The 20,578-nt window shown below is 33.3% G+C and overlaps 2 protein-coding genes across 4 annotated transcripts; one reads left to right on the top strand and one right to left on the bottom strand.

Moving 5' to 3' along the window:
- The first annotated feature begins 4,564 nt into the window (after window positions 1-4,564).
- Window positions 4,565-12,067, top strand: LOC140961582 (monosaccharide-sensing protein 2-like). 2 transcript variants are annotated; one of them, XM_073420216.1, is made up of 6 exons: window positions 4,565-5,300; window positions 5,440-5,585; window positions 5,832-6,392; window positions 8,992-9,938; window positions 10,719-10,906; window positions 11,516-12,067. In XM_073420216.1, the coding sequence occupies exons 2-6, from the start codon at window positions 5,507-5,509 to the stop codon at window positions 11,955-11,957; spliced, it is 2,217 nt and encodes a 738-aa protein (XP_073276317.1). In that variant the 5' UTR covers window positions 4,565-5,300; window positions 5,440-5,506; the 3' UTR covers window positions 11,958-12,067. The 2 variants fall into 2 exon arrangements, with proteins under 2 accessions (XP_073276317.1, XP_073276316.1); XM_073420215.1 differs by having other exon boundaries at window positions 5,432-5,585.
- A 256-nt stretch (window positions 12,068-12,323) lies between these two features.
- Window positions 12,324-15,009, bottom strand: LOC140961584 (protein MULTIPLE CHLOROPLAST DIVISION SITE 1). 2 transcript variants are annotated; one of them, XM_073420217.1, is made up of 5 exons: window positions 14,872-15,009; window positions 14,531-14,782; window positions 13,586-13,752; window positions 12,873-13,260; window positions 12,324-12,754 (listed from the first exon to the last, which is right to left on the bottom strand). In XM_073420217.1, exons 1-5 carry the CDS (start codon window positions 14,917-14,919, stop codon window positions 12,548-12,550), a joined length of 1,062 nt encoding a protein of 353 aa, XP_073276318.1. In that variant the 5' UTR covers window positions 14,920-15,009; the 3' UTR covers window positions 12,324-12,547. The 2 variants fall into 2 exon arrangements, with proteins under 2 accessions (XP_073276318.1, XP_073276319.1); XM_073420218.1 differs by having other exon boundaries at window positions 14,531-14,739; window positions 14,872-15,002.
- Window positions 15,010-20,578: the final 5,569 nt, after the last annotated feature.

Here is a 20,578-nt window from a genome sequence, read left to right as displayed (position 1 = left end):
TATTATTATTATTATGTGTTTTGAATATTTATCTAATTATTGTGTTGAAAAATTAATAATACACATAGACAACTAAAATTCTATTACACACAATCACATCATTACACATTCTTAATAAGAAACTTGTGAGGATATTATTAGAAATGTTAGTTATATGACAATAAAGTTGTATAATAAGTTATAATTATAATTTTTATAAATGACAAAAATAGAATTTTATTCACTAAAAATGACAAAAAATAAATAATTTTTGAGGATTTGTAGATTGTTAAGATATATGGATATTGTTGAAATTGAATGAATTATAATATAAATAAATATATGATCAAACTCTCTCAATTTTCATCTTAGATTTGAGTTTTGTTTCCTAAAGTGTTCATACATCTTTTTACATTATTCATACAAAATTATCTTTAATTGTATTTGTAATTAAAAAATTATATTGTTTTAATTAAAAAACCATTTTAAATTTTCCCTGCCATCCAATGATATTGTATCTGGTTGGGTTACACAGGTTATTCATGTTAAGCGGGTTACTTCGGGTTCAGGTTCGGGTTCGCTATTTTCGGGTTGGTTCGGGTTTGGGTTAAGGTTTTTTTTAGGTACTAATATGCTTCAACCCAACCCGACTCACCCGACCCATCCGAATTGACACCCCTACTTGGTTGTATCTAAACATTCTTCACTCAAGGATTTTTCAAACTTTGCACTATCTTCATAACTAAACATTCCTGAGGAAAACACTTTGGATTGAATCATTGCCAGTTTGGTTTCCATCACCTCTAGTCTCACCACTCCACGGAGAAGTCAGGTCAACACTGAAAATTCTTTGGATAGTTTTCGAGACAAACTGCTAACAGAAGTAACACACATGTCCAAGGAAGTTTATCAGTATTTTTAGCTCTTTGAACAATTGAAAAAGGATCAAGTTCTTACTACTCAGACTCTCACTGGACAAATTACTTCTTCCAATCATGAGCAAACAATCAAGATAGATACAGTTCATGAAGATCTCTCCTCAAAAATTGATATAGTGTCTACTCAACAGAGTTAAGCTGTTGAAATTTTGAAGACCCCTAGTGTTTACATAAAAACAGAAGTCGGTTAAATAGGGAAATTGAGTCAAAAGAAAAAAACATACAAAGAACGATTTTCCATGAGATCAACTGAGTCAAGCGAGCACAAAGATTTTCATAGAAGATAGTGCTAGCCCTTCAGTTTATCTAAAATTGTTGCATATTTAAATATTTTGAACTCTTATTTTGTCAAACACAAAAAATGAGGAAATTCTTGAATCAATTAAGTTTTGGTGATTTAACAACATGAGCTAAATTGAGAGGTTTGTGAGTCAAATATGTTTAAAGCTCAACTGATACATAAGTTTACCAAACTTACTTTTGAAGATCAACTGCAATTAAAAAAAATTAAGCTAAAGAGACATTTTTTTAAAGAATCGATTAGACTATTCAAAGTTATAAAGCTGAATTATTGGATAAAGTCTTCCATACAAACAGTCTCTCAATTGTCAGAAATCCGCGAGCACTACCTATAATGTACGATTTTTCAGAAATGACAGTGAGATGAAAAAAACGAGATTAACAGCTATTATATTTGGAATATATATAATATTTGATTTTAATGATCGTTGGATCCAAGTCTATAAATAGAGAAGCTTGTAAGTCAGTCAATCTCTCGCTCGCTCAAAGATTTTTGTATTAGAAGACAAAAAAATCCAAGCCTTCAAGAGCCAACTTATCTAAAGACTTCTTAACACACGCTTAAGTGTTACATAAGATCATTAAATATCAACTGGTGCTTAATATTTTCTTTCTAAAATATTTGTAAACTGACAGTCAGTCTACTGTTCAGTCTTGTTTTAGTAAGTGATCTAAACTAGGAGTTTCAATTAGGTAGTAAGAAATCCTGACTGAATCGGGTTGTTACAAAAGTTGTAATTACCAAAGTTTTCTAGTGAACATCCTTCCCACAGGAAGAAGGACTGACATATAAATTATTCAAATATCCGAACATTCAGAAACATCTTTGTTTTATTTACATTTTAATCAGCATATTCTTGATAACCCACGTGTTTTTCTTACTTAACCATTTTGGAATGTTCAATCTGTTAGTCTAGTTTTCCTCTGCACAGAAATTATCTGATTAGCCAACTGACATTGGTTTGACTAAAATTATAAAATTAAATTTATTAACCAAATCGAATTTCGGACAAAGTAACGTGATTATTTATTCAACCAGTTCTAAACAGTCACCTGATCCTAAAAACACAAATACATTTAAGACCAAAATAAAATCTTTTTCATATTTTATATTTTATTTACCTATGATAAGTATTGTAACAAACTTTCAAAATATTAAATTTTGAGTTTTTTTTTTGAAGTAATAAATTAATTAAATAAGATAGAGTGTTTTTAATATATTTTGGACTGTAATTAACACTCTTAATAATTATAATCTTGTACCATGGAAAACGTGAGTTTACTTTTAAAAGACTTTGGATATTTGGGCAAATTGGTTCATGTTATTTAGTCTAAATAAAATATATTACTTTATACGAGAAGTTGTTGTATAATTTATTAATTTCCAAATTATCACAAAAATCTTTTTATTATACTCCAGTTATTTTTCATCCTTTTGATCTATATTCCATACTATTTTGGGAAGAAGAAAAAAAGATTTGACTTATTAGGCTCTTCGTATGAATAATAATAGCATAAAGGTTTTTGTCTTTCTGAGGAGAAGTATAATGTTCTTGAAATTTTTTTGTTGAAAACATTATTTTAATATATTTGAAAACTTTGACATCATGAAGACAATGGGGCCAACCAAGATCATATATTAAACTAATTAATGATTATCTTGACACGGCATTGTGACTCAACAAATCCAAGGTGACTCAACATGTCCAAAGGTGACTCCATGTACGTTCATTAAGTGAGTGACATTTTAACCGTGCTCACAGTGGATGTTATATATATACGTTTTTAGCGGTGCTTACACACAATAATACACACACACAGAGACACATATGGACACTTAAGTAAGCAGATGACGTTCATCTATTAAACGTGAAAAAGATTACTTAAGGCTAAAATTAATATTTCAAAATAAAAACTATTATCATTGTAAGACTATAAATCTATGACGTACTCTATTTTTTAATTATTTAATTTAGTGACTCTAAGTTACACGATAATTTTGTTTGTCTAATTAACAACTCAACATTGGTCTAAAAATATGTGTATAGTTTGATTAGTGTTAAGAAAAGCAAAAGTATATAATAACAAGAGTATCATGAGTTCGAACTCACTCGACGTCTTCTAAAAGACGGTCACAATTGAAAGACATAATTTATTTTGGAAAATAAAACCAATTCTAGAAGATAAAGAGTCATGGTTAATTTGACCTTGAACATATACTCATAGCGTGTATAACATCCATATTTATCTGGAAGGTGGATCAAAGGAAAGACCGTTCTCGTATGGAATTAATCGGGCTAACCCTAAACACCTGAATTATGAAAAAGAATTTCCAACTTCATATTATTCTCAAAATCTGATTTATACTAACAATTTTGGGAAGGAAGAATTTGAAACCCTATATTCAACTAGAGATGTAAATCATATCATATCAAACTGTTCGCGAGCTATTCGGAGCTCATCTCGATAAAAAGCTCGTTTGAGTTCGTTTGTTAATCATATCAAATCAAGCTCAAATTCCATTTTGAGCTCGACAATTTAATCAAACAAAGCTCAAGCCTAAGGATATTCTACTAATGAACTCGCAAACATGTTCGTTAATAGAATCGCGAACTCGAGTTCAAATCAAGCTCAAACTCGAGCTCAATTATATGCTTTACAAGGTCGAAACGAGACGAGCTCAAACCAGATTTTATAAATATGATAAACGGGCTATTAATGAACTAAGATTGAGCTCAACTTGATTACCATGATAAATGAGCTTTTATTGAGTCGAACTCGAGCTTATCGTGAGCTTAGTAATTTCAAGACAAGTCGAGCTCGAACCTGATGATAAAAGCTCGAATCGATCTCGAACCTCTATCAATCTTAAACGAACTAAGCTTCATTCTGATTTAATTTTCATAAAGACATATTTTATTTATTTTTTCGAAAAAATATAGTTGTTGAAAATCAAAGTTATTTTCAAATACGCTGGAGCAAGAAAGATCCATAACATCACATTCTATGTTATCTGAATATTTACAAAATTTATTATTGTTAAAATGTATGGACAAATATTAGGAAGTTGTACCCTTCATTTAATTTATTAATATTTCGTCCATACGACCAATCATATTTATGAATTTGAACAAATATTCCCCACTCCCCACCCCACGCCCACTCGATTAACTTTCGTGTTTGTTTACTTCTCAATGCGGTTGGTGTCATTGCCCGAGAATCACCTTGAAAAATTAAATGCATTAGAATATACAAACATAAATGACTTCCGTAGGCCAACATAATCTTTTAAAATTTCTATTATTTTATATTATATGAAAGATAAGCAACAAATTTTACACGCATTTAATCTGAAATCCATTCTTATTTCTTTAGTTTTGAGTAATATATTTTATATATAGAAAGGGTAGAGTGAATCTTGACTTGGTTGTCAAACTGACATCTCCATCCTTCTAAAAGATGGTTCTGGAGGAAATTGAACTTGGAAAAGGTCCACCTATAGTTTCTGTTCTTGTCTCCTTCCTACATACTCACTACCTCTCGGGAATGTAACGCCGTTTTTAATTCTCAAGATCTCTTTTTTTTTCTGTCAGCCCTTTATTTCCATTCACAAAATTCAGCTCTTTGGCTCTAAAGATTCGATCTTTGTTACAAATTATGATTCTTTGTTGGTTTTAAGCTTGTGGGTATTTGAGAATTCTCGCTACTGTTTTGAATCTGTGTGACCATGTTCGATATTTATTGAAAATAGTCGGTAGGAAAGAGTTTCTTGAACTGAACAGCGTGGTTGGTTTGTGTTTTCTTAATTTTCACTTAGTTGATAGAGTTTGTCGAGGCTTCGGTTTTTAAGGCATTAATTTGTCCTTGAGCGGTTCAAATTTAATTCGAGAGATTTAAGTCAGATTTGCAATGATTTAATTTCGTTGGCAAATTTGCCAAATGTTGAATTCAGGAAATTGTTTCGTACTCCTAGCTGTACTTTAACGGCTGTGTTTTACGCTTCGCTTCTCTCTCTTTCTATGTGAACATATACTGGGTATATTCACCACTCTTTGTGTGCCCTCACATTCTGCTTCTCAAAAGGTACGTAAATGTTTTCCACCTTTAGATCTCCGAATGTTCTACCTTTTTAACTTTCTTTTGGTGTTAATTTTTTTTTCTAATCGTTGACGCTTTTTGTTTTTGTTATCTTTGAATAGTTTGTTGTGTATCAGTGTTGCAGGGGTTTTAGTTTCTTTTTGTGAGCAGTCGGTTGAAGAAATTGAATTATAATTAATCGGTGAAAAAAGATGAAGGGGGCAACACTGGTAGCCATTGCTGCTACAATTGGCAACTTTTTGCAGGGTTGGGATAATGCCACCATTGCAGGTAACTGTGCATCCTATAGTCCTCGATGTATTGAGGTGAATTCATGGTTTTGAAACTCCAAGCTAATATATTGAATGTTTATTTTTTCTATATGGTTGGTATGAAAGTATCTATCTCGTTATACCACTTGGGCCGTCTTCAAGATAGTTTCTCGGACACTGTTATGGAATTTCTGTCAGAATTCTAATTATTAATGTGTCTGCTCTGCAGCATCTTCTGAATTTGTTGCGTTTCTGATGTTTTTAGGGGCTGTTGTTTATATCAAGAAAGAGCTTCAATTGGGAGCTGCGGTAGAAGGTCTTATCGTGGCAATGTCACTCATTGGGGCCACAGTCATCACGACTTGCTCTGGGACGATATCTGACTGGATTGGTCGACGTCCGATGCTTATTTTGTCATCCTTGTTCTATTTTCTCAGCGGCCTGATAATGCTATGGTCACCAAACGTATATGTTCTTCTTCTGGCAAGGCTGTTAGATGGGTTTGGTATTGGACTTGCTGTTACTCTAGTTCCCCTCTATATATCTGAGACGGCTCCATCTGAGATACGAGGCTTGTTAAATACTCTTCCTCAGTTCACAGGCTCTGGTGGAATGTTTCTGGCTTATTGTATGATTTTTGGAATGTCCTTGACTCCATCACCTAGCTGGCGACTGATGCTTGGAGTTCTTTCTATTCCCTCTCTTTTATATTTTGTGTTGACCGTATTGTTTTTACCTGAATCTCCTCGATGGCTAGTAAGTAAAGGAAAAATGCTTGAGGCTAAAAGTGTTCTGCAGAAACTGCGTGGCAGAGAGGACGTATCTGGTACATTTCTGTCTCTAGTTCCACGTGTTACGTACATTTTTTGCCAAGCTAATGGTTACCAAATTGTATGTTAGCAATAATCGCCTGCATGTCATTAATTTAAGATAAACCGTGTCTTGTGATTAACTGATTGCATGACTATGATATAGTTATAAATGCTTACCTGATCTAGTTTAGCATAGATTTCCAAACTATGCTGAACACAAAAGTTCCTAATTGCATCCAGATTTGAAGCAGTGATCTTCACTACCATCTCGAGGGTGAGCTACCAAACTATGTTTTTTGGTGGTTTGCAGATAGTTTTAATGAATCTCATGTTAATTTTATAAAGGTTGGAAATTATATGCGGCGGTGGTTTCTGAAAAGCCAAGAATTTATTTTACATCATGATCTGTTTATTTTAATGAATTTTAATTTGTGATGACCCAAGGAAAAATTGCACGAAGCGTCTTGTGGTGAGATTTAGTTTGTTATGACAAGCAATAAACTTGAAATTAAGTGGAGGAGAAAATCCAGATTTATGAGCGGTGCCAAGCAGTTACTTTACATTTCTTTTGAAATTACTGAACTATGGTTAGTAGTTTATGAATTTCATGTCAAAATCATGATGGCTTGTGTTAGGTCGCAAAGTTGGTTGTGATCAATGGATTGGATGTGTATGATCTAATAATGAGATTTAAGATCTACCATTGAATGTTTACATAATCTGGTGGCTTCTTTAAGAGGTTGGTGCCTTGTCAAACTCACTAGTTCCGTCAACGACATCACACTCCAAAGTCTAATTTCATTTTTGACTTGTTCAAAAAACGGTTATTCTTAGTTCGCCTTTATCTTAACTAGTGCCATAACGGCATATGGACATCAAAAAGTACTTACCTATCTAGCAAGGACTTCGATTTATTACTTGTTTTTCTTTTTATTGTCTTTTCCGGATGCTGGGACATCTTTACATGTAATACACCACAAATTAATGACACAAATAAAACTACCTTACTTTCTCTATTGCTTTTGTTCCAGGTGGGGATGGGGGAATGGAGTAGTTGGGTGTTTCTGCCTTTTCATTTTGTTTTGGTGCATTTCACACTATTGCGGTCCCAAGTCTTGTCAGCAGCTATCATGATAAAAAAAAATATTTGTCACGTCTGTATCAGAAAGTTTTGTAGAGGATGTTATTTGATTGAGATTATTAAATTTCTAGAAAGGTTTGTTAACTTGACCAATTAAAAGTATAGCTATGTGATGAAATACTATATAGAACTCTAATCATTGTTCGTGCTTTCTTTCCATTGTCGTTATGATTGATGCATTGTGATGGAGGCTGAAAAGTTATTTTCCGTTTAGGGTATGGAGAGGATCCAAGTGGATAAAGTATACATTTAATATCGTGTGTAATGATGTTTAACGGTATTTTTTTAGTTTATTTCCTTAAACGAATTACTCGACAAGTGTACTTTCCGGCCCCATCTCAACAAGTCAAGATCGGATCTCGTCTTCTTTTAATTTGGAAAATACATGTATCCATTAAAAGCACTTCTGATTCATCAACATTTGCGGAAAAAGTAAAAACACGGATAAGATTGGAACACTAGTCAAAATGTAAAATTGAGAATGATTCCTAAGTATTTAATGTTCTCTGTTAACAATAGAATTTTTTCCCTTTCATTCCATTTGAAAATGAGGTGTGAGTGATGGTTCAAAGACAATTTGATGTGTCCAGGCAGAAATATTTATTTTCAGTTTCCATATCACTTGTGCAATTTGCAGGGCCATTATTGGTTACTTGACAACTTTTTAACCTTTATGTCGATCCTAATAAATTCAAATATTTTGCCCAGAATATCTAGGATTTAAATTCCTTGAATGTCAATTGGATCTAGATATTTTTGGCACTGAATATGGCTCAGCATTTACTAAAAGATAGGAAAGCACGCATCGGTGATTATTATACCCATCATGCACGTACATATCAATCTCTTGGTTTTATTATCTGAAACAAGTGATAATATCATTGAGTTTATGAGTCTTGTGCAATAATTAATTTGTCATCTTGTTTCTGATGTTTGAGGGATTGTTGAAAGCTTGATCCAAAAGACCCAGTAAGGACCAGACTTGCAAATGCTTTCTTTCTTAATTTATTAATGCAGGCAGCTTTGGTCACAAATTTGTTAAATCCATGTTTTTGGGACTTCCTGTTTGAAATTCTTATATTTGGATTATTTTTTTCTCGCCAGTGTTAGTATTTTCTCATTTCCTTCTTCATTTGTATCACTAATTACCAACTTACGAACCCATTGTTTGACCGCACAATATTAGACATCGAAAACTTGTAATAAATTTGCGATGTTAATGAATAGAATCTTTCAAACTGGTCATGGTGGAACAATTGTTTCCACTCTCTTTGAATGGTAACACTTGATATGCATCTTTCATTTTGAGCTTTTTATGTGTAAACACATGCTCGTCGTTGAAACATGTTTATACTTATACTTTGTACTTAGCTATAGTTTCCAAAACATTTGCAGTCTATAGATTATTCTGACCAAGTTTGTGAAATTTCAAGTTCATAACACGGCTTGAGCCGAGGTTACTTCATATACAGGTGAGATGGCTTTACTAGTTGAAGGTTTGGTTGTTGGTGGTGAAACTTCCATAGAAGAGTATATCATTGGTCCAGCAGATGAACTTGACGAGAATCAAGACCCATCAGTCGATAAAGACCGTATCAAATTGTATGGCCCCGAGGAAGGCCTCTCATGGGTTGCCCGTCCAGTCACGGGTCAGAGTCGTATTAGTCTTGTCTCCCGCCAAGGAAGCATGGTAAATCAAAGCATCCCGCTAATGGATCCACTCGTGACGCTCTTCGGCAGTGTTCATGAGAAACTCCCTGAGACAGGAAGTATGAGAAGCATGCTATTCCCAAATTTTGGTAGCATGTTCAGCACTGCTGAGCCTCACGTTAAAAATGAAGAGTGGGATGAAGAGAGTTTGCAAAGAGAAGGTGAGGGTTACACATCTGAGATCGGTGATGGAGATTCGGATGACAATTTGCATAGTCCATTGATCTCACGTCAAAATACCAGCATGGAGAAGGACATGGTCAATCCTCAGTCCCATGGTAGTATCTTAAGCATGAGGCGTCATAGTACTCTAAATGCGGGAGAAGCAGTCGGTAGTATGGGCATTGGTGGTGGTTGGCAATTAGCATGGAAATGGTCTGAAAGAGAAGGTGAAGATGGAACAAAAGAAGGCGGGTTTAAAAGGATTTATCTACACCAAGAAGGTACCCATGGCCATGGCTCAAGACGTGGCTCTCTTGTTTCAATCCCTGGTGGGGATGGTCCTGTAGATGGTGAGTTTATCCAAGCTGCTGCTCTAGTCAGCCAGCCAGCTCTTTATTCAAAGGAACTAATGGATCAGCGTCCAATTGGACCTGCAATGGTGCACCCATCAGAAGCCGCTTCAAAAGCACCACGCTTAGCTGCTCTTCTTGAACCAGGTGTTAAAAGAGCATTGATGGTCGGGATTGGGATCCAAATACTGCAGCAGGTATTGCTTAACTTCTTATGGTATAATTATGTTAAAGAAATTCATTGTAGTCCTTTCGTGTCCTTAATCTCTCTTTATTTATTTCCTATTAGACTGACTATTCCTTGGAGTGACGAGCAACATAACTTCAGTTTCCATCAATGTATGACATTGTGTGTTTCTTTGAGATCTCTTGACATCCCTTCATCCGTGGACCTAAGAATATGGTTGAGAGGGATGATCAATCGTATTTTGGTGTTGAACTTCGTAGTTTTAAAAAATTACGCATGAAATTTGATTATTTTTATGTGATTTGGACAATTTACTCTCCCATGGGTCTACCCTTAATTTCGTTTAGGATTGTTTGGGTATACATCTTTATATTTTCTTGTACAAGTGTAACCTTCTCATCAGAAAAATGAGTTTTAACTTGTCACCTCTTCCGTTTATACTAGAGGCTGTTCGATCATGGGATAAATGGATTATGCGACCAATCAAGCAGTCCAATAGTAGAGTTGTTGATTTTGAAGGAATTAGGATTTAGTTCGAATCACACCAAGTGCTATAGTGAATGATTTGGTGTCATTGAATTGTTAGTTGAAATAGGCTCGTGTTTTACGATTCCGAAAGTTAACCATCTTTGAAAGTATTCATCTCTGGGTGATGTTTGTCAACTTTTTTCTGGTTTCTTCTTGTGGAGTGTGGATACGCAACTTGCTTATGTGTACATGCCTTTCATCAATGCTGACTCGCAGCTTTAGTTCTACGATTACTCATTTTTTCTTATATTTATATTTGCAGTTTTCTGGTATCAATGGAGTTTTGTACTACACTCCTCAAATTCTTCAACAGGCAGGCGTTGGAGTTCTGCTATCCAACCTTGGCCTTGGCTCCGACTCTGCTTCTTTCCTTATCAGCGCCTTCACTAATTTTTTGATGCTCCCTTGTATTGCCATTGCTATGAGGTTCATGGACATAGCTGGTAGAAGGTAAATTTAATCCCTTTTGCCTCTTCTCCGCTATGTTTCTCATGTTTTTCTGCTTTGCATATGATTTTTATTTAAGAGAAGGGTTATATTTATGAGTTTATCGTTGTTCATCTTGGAATTTGTATGAAAATTGCCTAGGAGTCCAACATCACGGTTATGATTAAGTAGCAGCCCCAGCCTCGAAAATTTTCTCATGATACTTGTACAATTTATGACTAGATTTAATCAGAATTTACTTAACTCTTCAAAGTGTGATCCAACCCATTGATTCGTGAATCTTGAACTATGTTGCCGTCCATATCATTTCCAATCAATTTTCTTTATTGGTGATTCTGTGTCACTTCCAGCTTCCTATTTCAGATAGTGGTCCAATTACACTTGGCACTCAACTGAACACATGAACAAATTTGAAACAGGAGTGTAGACCGATAATTTTGTGTTTTCGGTGGTAAAAAGTGATCGTATATGGGGCGGAGTGTGGACTTTATGACAACCATGTAAAACCCGTTTAATGTGCTACTTGTGACGGTTGAATTCTCTTCTGATCTTCTGATGGTTGTTTTGACATTGTGCATCTTTATCCTCTTACCATTCATTATGCTTGTTTAGGTACCTTTTACTGAGAACCATTCCGGTTTTGGTAATATCACTGGTCGTCCTAGTTATCGGAAACGTGATTGATCTTGGCACTGTGGCTCATGCTGTGATCTCAACAATTTGTGTTGTGCTCTACTTTTGCACCTTTGTTATGGGCTACGGACCGATCCCTAACATTCTCTGCTCGGAAATCTTCCCCACGATGGTTCGCGGCATATGCATTGCTATTTGCTCCCTGGTTTTCTGGATATGTGATGTCATCGTTACCTACTCACTCCCCGTGATGCTTAGCTCCATTGGTTTAGCTGGCGTTTTTGGCATTTATGCTATTGTTTGCGTGATCTCGTTTGTTTTCATATTCTTGAAGGTTCCAGAAACGAAGGGTATGCCATTGGAAGTGATCACGGAGTTCTTTGCGGTTGGAGCCAAACAGGCTGCGAAACAGGAGCAATGAGAGAAATCTTGACGTCAATTAAGTTGATACTCTGTTGTGCTAAAAGTTAGCTTTGTTGCCATGTTTCCTAAGGAATTTCTGCGTATTAGAGACGCTTATCTTTTTTTTTTTCTTTTTCTTTTTCTTTTTTAATCATCTTTTCTATACATAATGTGTTGAACTTTCATCATTTAATCCATTTGTCGAAGGATAAGCGATATAATTATGTTTCTAAGAATTATAAAAATAAAATTAGTAATTATTTTCATTTGAAATTCACTTTCTTGGTCGCCCCAGTCTACCCAAGATTGGGAACCTTAAATAGCATTTAATTATGAAAGGATTAAAATTACTATATAAATATTGGTGTAACAAACCACAAACAAATAGAGTACGAAAACACCAACAGACAGGTGTTGAAACAAAGGCCAAATATACAGCAAGTCCCAGATTCGAGTGCGCATCCATGAACAGAAAAAAAAAACTAGGAAATTGTATTTACAAAACTCCGCGAGGTCACTTCAGAATTAGCCCAGTAACGCTCCATGCAAGTGGAAAGAACGAGCGCATTTGTGGCATTTCACATCATGCTGCCAGAAACAGTGAACTGGCTATGAAACTTGAGGGTTCCGTGTCTCTTCGGATGGCGGTTTGTTCCCCAAACTCTGAAGCCGGTCAGATGTAGAAGGATTAGAGCCCAGTTTAGAATTTGCGGTGTTGTGCTCTATCTGATTTTCTGACTTCATACTTGACTTATATGGCCTCTCAAAGTCTCTGGCTGCTGCAGGATCTATCATCAATTTGCTGAGTTTTTGCTCCTGCAACACAAACAAAAATTATTAACTCGTCCTCTAAAAAAATCAAGTATATCATTTGCTTTTTACATGAAATGATTCAGGGGTTTTTTTTTATCAGATTACAAAAGTGAAAGCTTACATTTTGTAGCAGTTCAAGCTTTCTCTGCAATGCCTCGTGTTCTGCCTGGATACGGAAGGGGACACCATTCTTCTGGTACACATTATTTTGAGCCAAATCTTCGTCAATATCACTTGAAGTAGTTGCAAATGGATGATTTGCCGGAATCCATCGGACGGTATCAGGGTCGACATCAGGAGGAATTGACTCTCCTTCTCTGAGAAATATTGTTGGTCTCTTCCACTGGTATGCCCGGGATCTTCGTTTCTGATGGATTGTTTGTTGCTCACCTGTAAGAGTCACTGGAGCCAAACGATACACTTTTCCGCACATCTCAACTGTTGAATTGTTTTTGCTGACCTTAATCATAGGATTATTGAATGGATCATCATACTTGAGAGGAGTTGAACTGCGAAGAGAAATGAGAAGTAAGAAGGAATAATAAAAGACTTAAAATGTCAGCAGACAATCAGACAATCAATCTGAAAGGTCTCTACGATTCAAAAAAAATCTATATCATCGTAGTCATAGACAGTCTTTCAGAACAATACCATAAAAAATTTTCAGCAGTGAACAAATATATTTAACTTAGAAAACAAAATTCACTCTTATGCTAGCTACAATCAAAAAGTATTTGCTGAACTGTGATCAGATAAGTTCAAATTTAAATTATTATAGCTCACAAGCTTGAGCATGTGCATAATTCAATGGTTAAGTTAAAGTGGGAATCATACATGCCTCTTCTATCAGATTTGAGCTGTCCACGGCGCACAAGATCAGCTAAAGAGCCAGAACGACTGTTTCTGGACTTCCTCGCTGTATAACCTCTCACCACGACTATTAACATAGTCACAACAATACATAATCCAATTGTAACATTCGTACCAGTGAATTTCCCAGTCTGAAAAAAGAAAAAAAAAAGAGAGTCAATATAAAACAGCTGCATACCTCAGAAACATGTTTCAGCCCAAGCTCATCTCGAAAAGCCAATGGCTTAGTGCCACCTAGTGGACAATTCAACATGCAAACACGCATTTCATAGAGAGACTGCAATACAAAAATTCTGGAATTGAAATTTTAATCTCTTAAATGTCAATGAATGATGCCACACCAAAACATCATCTTAAGTTTTCTTCCCCAGGCTCTCAACTGAAAATACTAGAATGAAAAGCAAAAGAATGTCACTCAACTAAATGTCACTCATTTTTCAATTAAATGGGACAAATCCAAACCATCATTCAGAAACATAGTCTTCTATGTTCCCTGGGACCTAACAGCCTCTGAGTTCACCACCACTCATAAAGCAATGTCAACGCTTGATTTTATTTGGTACTTGCATTTGTTGAAACTTTTCACCTTTGATCAATCATCAGAGAAACAAACAAATTACTAGACGACCAATGGTCTTAATCAGTAGTCCTATTGAGAAGTTCAATTCCCTTGTTCCTTAAAATCCAGGCATAAACATAACAAGGCTAAGTTCACCAGCAGGAATCGGCAGCTAGACTCGTGTCAAATTTCTTTTAACTCGCATAAACAATCTGCCATCCTTACAAATTCAATAAATAAGCTCTCACATCCAACCTTGAAAAGCAAAATGAGGGTATATACGAAACACAAACAATAAATTATTCACTAAAAAAGCATTATAACGCAAGCGAACGAAGCAAGAAAATTACCGCGACCGTAAATAGAGGGATAGAGCTAATTGTCTCTTGCAACTTATTCACTGGGTTTTGTTGATGCTTCTCCGCAACATCTTTCCGAGACTTCTCGACAACAACGGCATCGTTTTCGTGGCGCATGTCTCCATCTGAACTAACTGCTCCCACTACAAACCTCCCGCGCTTTATTCTTCTATTCCGTTTCGTGCAGACAAAATCACGCCCTGATTCCGTAGGACATTGCAGTTCATTGGACCAAGTACGAAGCTTTACTCGAAACAGAAATTTTTTTAAAAAAAATTATTGAAAGAATCACAGAAGACGGAAGGAAAATAGGGTTCCAAGCATTCACTTACAGGAAAAGAAGACGACGCATTAAGATGTATGGTCCAAATTGAGGCCATTGTTGCTTTGTTGCTACTGCTGGATAGAGAAATGGGGAATCATTGCGGCGAATTGGGGAATTTTGGGGGAAAATTTAGCTGAATTTGGGGTCAGATATATAATTGAATGATAATGGGCTTAATAGCTACTCTGGGGCATTGGGCCAAAAGCCCAAATTTGTTTTTTTTTTTTTTTTTAATACTCAGAGACTGATGGAGAGATTAAAACATAACACGACAAAAAATGAAAAACGATCTAGACGACGGTTGATTGTATTAAAATCAGTGTATGCCCGATAGAGTTACTCGAAAATTGAAGTGAACTGACTTTTCCCCGAACATTGCCAGTTTCTCCGATCATGACTATAAAAGCTCGATCTTTTTTAGCGCATGAGTAACGTAATCAACCAGGTTCTTAACAGATCCCTCTTGACTAGGCAAAACTAACTAGATTTAATTAATTTTCGTGTTGAATATTTTGTAAGACCGTTCTGTAATTTATGTTTGTTAGAAATATCAAGATGAAGATGATCAAATAATGAATAAGCTATTTTCTCGTCAACTGATCGGACTATTATTTTGTTCGAGTTGGTGATTCTATTTGTTGAAGAATCAACAAAAGTGATACCAAAAAGGGCGACAAAAAAAAATCGAAACAAAATTCGTCTATCTGATTAAAAGTTTTTGGCTACGCTTCTCGATCAGTCAATAGTTATCGAAAACATACGTATACTATGTGTTTTTTTATTATTATTATTATTGTCAATAATTTATTAATGTTCGTATTCAAATGTTCTGTTTCATGTTAAAATTCGAAAATCCTTGTAACATATAGTCACATGGGCGACGTGATCGTAGCCACCCAAGTTCATCTCAATTGCATGTCAGTGGACACGTTTGACTTCCTTCAATGCGTTAGGTTTTTGCCAAAAGAGGTATTTGTTAATATTCTACAAACTGACAACTCACCATACATATTTTTTGCAATATATTTCATGTATCGATTAATCTTGAGTATCAAACTATGGATGTGCTTGCTATAATATATATATGTATATATATATATATATATGTCAATATATTATATGTATATATGTCAATAGATAAATGTCATTTCAGTGATAGTACATATATGTAAAACTTGTGTGAGACTGTCTCACATATCATATTTTGTTAGACGAATATCTTATTTAGGTTATCCATGAAAAAATATTACTTTTTATGCTAAGAGTATTACTTTTTATTGTGAATATCGGTAGGATCGATCCGTCTCACATATAAAGATTCGTGAGATCGTGTTACAACATATATAGACTCATTTATATTGTTAAAGCAAATCATGGAGTAGAAAATTAGACACCGAACATGGTGGCCACTTAATGGGGGCATTAGTGGCACTTTATAGGACCCTCCATCTTTGTTAGTTGGACGGCTTATATCAAAAGAACATTAAATGGTGTGCAAAGTATCATTCAATTCATTAATGCGAAAACATCATTCGTTTACGTTTAAATAAATTATTATTTGGGCATATTTCATACTTTATTTTCATACTTTATTTTATTACTAGGAGTCGATACACACGCGTTACATAGAATAACGGTTATATATATAAAATAATATTTTGTTATTACAATTTTTTAATCACTAATTATCATTGGTTTGGATCAAATAATGTATGGTACTAGAAGATAATATATATACATGGTGAGATGGAAAGTTTGGGACAAGTCCAAAATATACCATAATTTGCTTACCATTTTTCCCCAGTTATCTAGGTAGTTAACCGACATTTCTTTGTTTGCCACCGGCCTTTCTAAAAATATACATTAATATTTTTTTTATTTTTTTTCATTTCGATATACAAATTTTATAATAAGAATGGGAAAAGTTGATTATCCACACTGGGATTTTTTTTATTAGATTATAGTATTTTTGAAATTTTTTTTAATCAAAATATCGTGATTTCGCACGATTTATCAAATTATTGTAAAAATAAAACTAAAAAAATTTTGCATCAGGCCTAGGAGGTGTCAAAATCAGACACGACCCATCAATCTGACACGATTCAACCTGAAAAAATCAGGTTTAGTTTTGGGGTTTTTGGGTTCGGGTCAGATCGAGTTTGGGCCCGATAACTGACCCGAAAAAAATGATAGGGTTAGGTTGGGTTTGAGTCAACCCGAAAGTTTTAATTTTTTTTTAAAAATAATTAATAAATAATTCTTATATTTTTATATATTGTATGTTTGAAAAAATGTTTATTGTATATTTATATCATAAATTTTCATAATTTAATATTTATTTTGAACATTTTTTTATTTTTTAAACAATTGTCTATTTGATTTAGTAAATATACTTTATTTTTCTACAATTAGATTTCAAATTTAAATAATATATATTAGTGAGACTTTGTTATTATGTGTTTAAATTAATTTCTTTTGAATTTTATTTAATTTTCTTTTTAAAAAATTAAAAAAATTCAAAATCGGGTTGATTCGGGTTCGGGTTCGGGTTCGGGTTCGGGTTCGGGTTGAGAGTGATCGGGTTGACTCGGGTTCGAGTTGGATTCGGGTTGAACAATTTTCGAATAATATTAATGCTCAATTCAATCCAACTCACTCAATTCATCTTAATTGACACCTCTTGTCGCGCTGCTCTTCCCCTGCAAGAGGCCGGACAACAAATTTTTTTAAAAATAATTTTCCACTCTCCTGCCTGTACAAGAGAGAGGGAGTGGAAATTAAGAAATTCAACTCGTCTCTTGTACAGGTGAGGAGGATTTGCTGCAAGGCAAAAACTTATGTGAGACAGTCTCACGGGTCGCATTTTGTGAGACGAATATCTTATTTGGGTCATCCATGAAAAAATATTATTTTTTATGCTAAGAGTATTACTTTTTATTGTGAATATTGGTAGGGTTGACCCGTCTCACAGATAAAGATTCTTGAGACCGTCTCACAAGAGACCTACTGTTGCTGCAAATATATATTAGGCACATATATTTAATATTTAATGTATGCATATATAAATAATATATAATATGATAATTTATATGTTTCATAATATATAAATATATGTATATTAAGAAATAGGTATTTGAAAAAAAAAAAGAATTAAATAGTAAGTTGACATAAAAAGAAAAAAAAATCAAACATCTATTGTTATATAGATAATTCAAATTCGAGCTGATGAAAATTATTCATTTTTAGATATGAATTCAAACTCTACTTTATTCAAAAAAAATTAAATTCAAACTCAATCATTAAAGCAAAATGAAAATTTAATCTATTAAATTTATTTAATTCATTATAACATTAGCATAAAATATTTAATATAAAAAACGAGATGAGCAACTAATGCGTTTTTCATTAATTAAGGTGACTTTATAAATTTAACATTTCAATTAAAATTGAGGAATACTATACAAATAAATAAATAAATGTGTGATTTTTTTTGAATTGATCTAACGTTAATCAAACAAAACATAAAAAAAAATTGTTACTCAATGATTATAAATATTTTTAGAATATATATTATGAATTATTTTTGTTAAATTACAAGTAACTCAAAAATATTTTTTTTTATATAAATCATTTCTATTTTTTTTCATCGATAGATTTGATGAAAAATTAGATGTTTGGTCACGGTGAAACAATCATCCACAACTTTCTAGTAATAGATATAAAAAATTTAAATCATTAATCAACAATTTATTTATATATAAAATTTGTTTAACGTTAGACTACATTCAAGGAAAAAATAACACTTTTATTTATTTTTATAAAATTTTCAAATTTTAATTGAAAATATTAAATTTATATAACCATCTTAATTAATGAAAGACACATCGACTTCCCATCTAATTTTATTATATTAAATATTTTATGATCATGTTATATAAATTTTAAATAACTTTAATAGACTAAATTTTTATTTTGCTTTAATGATTGAGTTTGAATTTAATTTTTTTGATAAATTACAGTTTAAATTCATATTTGAAATTAAATAATTTTTATCTGCTATAATTTGAAGTCATCTATTTATAAAGTGATGTGATTTTTTTCTTTAATGTTAACATACTATTGAAATTCTTTTATTTTCAAATACCTATTTATAAATACACATGTATTTATATATTATAAAATATATAAATTATTATATATGTGTCTATATATTAAAGTTATTACATATATGCGCCTAATATATAAATTATATACACTGCTCTGTCTCTTGCAGAAGTTGGGTAGCGTGACACAAATTTTTATGAAAATTTTCATTTTATTTTTTAAATAATTTGATAAATCTTGAGAAACTAACATATTTTGAAAAAAGTTTTTTAAAAAGTACTATATTCTAATTTAAAAAAAACTCCGTGCTGCTGCATTTGAAAGTTTATATATTACGACATATTGATCGGTCTCATGTGATAAATTACGAGTCTAGAATTGGCGTACGAGAACGTCTCTTGTTAGTTGTCTCACATCGGTTGAATAAAATACTTGAGAGTTGTATGTATGAGCTTTGACAATCATCCCCTCTTGAACTAGCTTTTGAGGTTGAGTTATGTCTAAGTTCCAATTTTAACATGGTATCAGAGCTCATGTTCCACCGTTATGTATTGGACCACTCGTTCTGCCCATAGTTGGGTCATTTGTAAACTTCACGCTCCAGATGTTCAATTTTAGGCGTGAGGAGGTGTGTTAGTTGTCCCACATCGATTGGATAAAATACTTGAGAGTTGTATATACGAACTTGGACAATCCTACCATCTTGAGCTAACTTTTGGGGTTGAGTTGGGTCCAAATTCCAATTTTAACATCTCTCATACCCCAATGTCACCCAACATAATTTTTCAGACGATAGGATAAAGTTCCTTAAATTACTTCAAACAACATTCAAGAGTGTATCAACCTCTTTAAATTATTAATTTTAATGAAAATTTAAAGAAATAATTAATTTAAATTACAAACTAAAGATGATAATCAATTAGGTTTATAAATTATATGAAAACATCTTTGTAGTTTTTTAATGATAAAATATAAATCAAAAGATGATTTAATCGTATCAACATTATTTTAATAAAAAAATGGGTCATTTCCGAGCATATTAATCAATGGTAATAAATTAAGAAATTATTAGATTTTGACCAAATTATGATATTTTTTGTGGCTAAAGGTAAAAGTGAGCTGAAAGCATAAGCATATAAATTGGAATCCCAATCATAAGATATAAAAAATCAAAGGGAAAATGAAAGGATCCCTCGGTCTTCCTTTGTACCAGAGCACTAGTTTTTGCTAAATTCTCTACCCACAACAAGAAAAGACTCGGATATGCCTTTCTACATTTTATTTCGTCACCATCGGCGATGTTTTTTATGCTACATCTCGAGTATTTGTTTCAAATCAATATAATCAAAGTTCAAATCTTTAGAATCCTAACACATCATGTGAACTTTCATAAAAACGTGAAAAACTCGTATCATCCAACAGTGTATCGCTGAATTACCCAAAAGAATGTAGACAAAGCCAATGAAGACCGTCGATCTATGTATGCTACACCACTTGTAGGAATACTAAATACATATAGAACATTTAGATCATCTCCAACCTCTGCGCCAGTTAAGCCTCATTTTTTTTTAAAAATTATAAATACTTATATTAAAAATTATAAAATATTA

Source organism: Primulina huaijiensis, chromosome 16, assembly GCF_012295235.1.
Source record: "Primulina huaijiensis isolate GDHJ02 chromosome 16, ASM1229523v2, whole genome shotgun sequence".
NCBI lineage: Eukaryota > Viridiplantae > Streptophyta > Magnoliopsida > Lamiales > Gesneriaceae > Primulina > Primulina huaijiensis.
This window is presented reverse-complemented; position numbering and strand designations above follow the sequence as displayed.